The 2,590-nt window shown below is 41.5% G+C and overlaps 1 protein-coding gene across 1 annotated transcript; it reads right to left on the reverse strand.

Annotated features, from left to right (window-relative positions):
* Nucleotides 1–235: 235 nt before the first annotated feature.
* On the reverse strand, nt 236–2,584 carry LOC103152038 (myosin-7-like; the record flags this gene model as incomplete). Its single annotated transcript, XM_007572364.2, has 9 exons — nt 236–365; nt 568–699; nt 818–913; nt 1,050–1,154; nt 1,231–1,401; nt 1,490–1,615; nt 1,704–1,907; nt 1,986–2,294; nt 2,408–2,584. Coding segments are annotated over 9 exons (1,338 nt in total), but the record flags the coding sequence as incomplete, so codon positions are not given.
* Between the last annotated feature and the right edge of the window lie 6 nt (nt 2,585–2,590).

Genomic DNA, 2,590 nt, shown 5'->3' on the forward strand with positions numbered 1-2,590 from the left:
GTGGGTAAACTGACACCATTCCAACGTTATTCAAAGTTAGTGTTTGATCAAAATCTGACTTTTGTCTTTCTCTGGTGATGAAAAATCATTCTTACTTTAGAAAACAAAAGAAAGCTGGTTTTAAAAGATCTCTTCTCTGTTGAGTAAACACAATGAGGAAAAATCTGTCCTTTATGGATAAGTGACTAACTCGTTCTAAAGTTATATTTCAAGAAAGTGAAACAAAACCATTGAATGGTATTACATTTTAAAGATATTTATTGAAATAGTACATTATATGATGACATTTTATAGCTAGTTCATATTATATGAACCGCATTATAATGTTCCACAATGGAGAGTGTCTCTTACTCAGCGCTGTCAGACTAGAAAAAAAGAAGAAAAAAAATGAATCAGTATAAGATGCAAACATTAAGGTAGACAGTTTTCTCTCAGAAAGAAAAAGATAAAATATTTATCAAATAAAAATAGCTCTGCAAATATTCATTAAATTCCAAAGTCAATCATAAAACGATATAGTCAAAGAGCTTGTGTTGATGGTATCATTTTTTTGAGATGTGATCTCACCTTTCCAGTATCACGGCTCTTGGCTCTGAGCTTGTTGACCTGAGACTCAGCGATGTCAGCACGCTCCTGAGCCTCCTCCATCTCATGCTGGACCTTCCTGAGCCTGGACATGTGGGTGTTGGCTTGTTCCTCCTGAAGGTTTTGAGATACCAATTATTTTAGTTTACACAAAATGCCAAATTAAAGCTTGGTAATGTGCTAACTTAAAGGGGGCATTGTTTGGTGGCAGACAATCAGTCATTTCACTTACCGCCTCCTCAGCCTGTCTCTTGTAGGCCTTCACTTTGAGCTGCAATTTGTCCACCAAATCCTGAAGTCTTGCAAGATTCTTTTTGTCCTCCTCGGTCTACATAGATGAACAAAAGGTTTGTCAAGACTTATTCCAAATAACACAACAATTAATACAGAGTTAAATAATATTATTTTTTTTGGTTTTAGAGGTACTTAATAAGTGCTTAGAAAACACAGAATGGAATAGTCACCTGGTAGGTCAGCTCCTTAACTCTCCTCTCATATTTGCGGACTCCTTTAACAGCATCGGCTCCACGTCTCTGCTCACCTTCAACTTCAGTCTCCAATTCTCGGACCTGTTTAAAAGGAAACAATTTAATATGACTACAAGTTATTTACACCACGTGAATTTACAGCAAAAATTGTTCATACCCTCTGCTCCAGTTTCTGGAGCTGCTTCTTGCCTCCCTTCATGGCGAGGTTCTCAGCCTCATCCAGGCGGTGCTGCAGGTCCTTGACTGTAACCTCCAGGTTCTTCTTCATCCTCTCCAGGTGAGCGCTGGTATCCTGCTCCTTCTTCAGCTCTTCAGCCATCATGGCAGCCTGAAGAAATGGTTTGTCACCGGTTTTGGGTTAAAACCAGTTAATAAAAAGGGGTTGCAATTAGATCATGTTTGATATTTAGACTGACATCAGTGATAGCCTTTTTGGCCTTCTCCTCAGCGTTTCTGGCTTCCTGAACTGCATCGTCCACCTCACCCTGAACCTGGACCAGATCACTTTCCAACTTCTTCTTGGTGTTCAGAAGGCTGGTGTTCTGAAATTTAATCGGAATGATACAATTTAGAAGTGTGACTTGCATGACTTGGAAAGGCCTGGTTTCTTGTGAATAACTAAAACCCAACCTGAGAGTGCAGCAGTCCAACACGCTCACTGGCATCGACCAACTCCTGCTCGGCCACTTTACGTGATCTCTCTGTTTGCTCCAGAGCGGCTCTCAGCTCCTCAATCTCAGCTACCATCAGACTGTTCCTGCGCTCCACCATGGCCACCTGCTCCTTCATGTCCTCCTGTCCTCTGACAGCATCATCAAGGTGCAGTTGGGCATCCTAACAGCAATATAAATTTGGATGTTAGAATGGTTTTCCTCTAAAATTCTTCTAATTTTTGTTTAATAAAAAACTCACCTTGAGTTGTCCCTGGACATTCCTCAGTTGTTTCTGGGCCTCGGCAGCCTGTCTGTTGGCGTGGCTCAGCTGGATCTCCATCTCGTTCAGGTCTCCCTCCATCTTCTTCTTGACTCTCAGGGCATCATTCCTGCTCCTGACCTCAGCATCCAGAGTGCTCTGCATGGAGTCAATCACCCTCTGGCTGTTTCTCTTGATCTGCTCCATTTCTTCATCCTTCTCTGCCAGCTTCCTGTCAATCTCGCTCTTGACCTGGTTGAGCTCCAGCTGGACGCGGAGAATCTTAGACTCTTCATGCTCCAGGGTGCCCTTGAAAGGTCAAGCATATAACAAGGTTAGATGACAGACATATAAAGGTATGAGAGTATGCATATGTAGATGTATTTTATAAATTGTTGTTCATCTGACGAGAAATGTTTTACCTCAGCTTCTTCCAGTGCAGCCTGAATTTCAGACTTCTCAGTCTCCACAGTCTTTTTAGCTTTCTCCAGCTCATGGATGCTCTTACCAGTCTCACCGATCTGTTCAGTCAGATCTGAGATCTCCTCTGCAATGAAAAGTGAATAAAAAAATGAAGATATATTGTAGAAATCTGCCAAATATAA

Source organism: Poecilia formosa, unplaced genomic scaffold, assembly GCF_000485575.1.
Source record: "Poecilia formosa unplaced genomic scaffold, Poecilia_formosa-5.1.2 Scaffold298, whole genome shotgun sequence".
NCBI classification, from domain to species: domain Eukaryota; kingdom Metazoa; phylum Chordata; class Actinopteri; order Cyprinodontiformes; family Poeciliidae; genus Poecilia; species Poecilia formosa.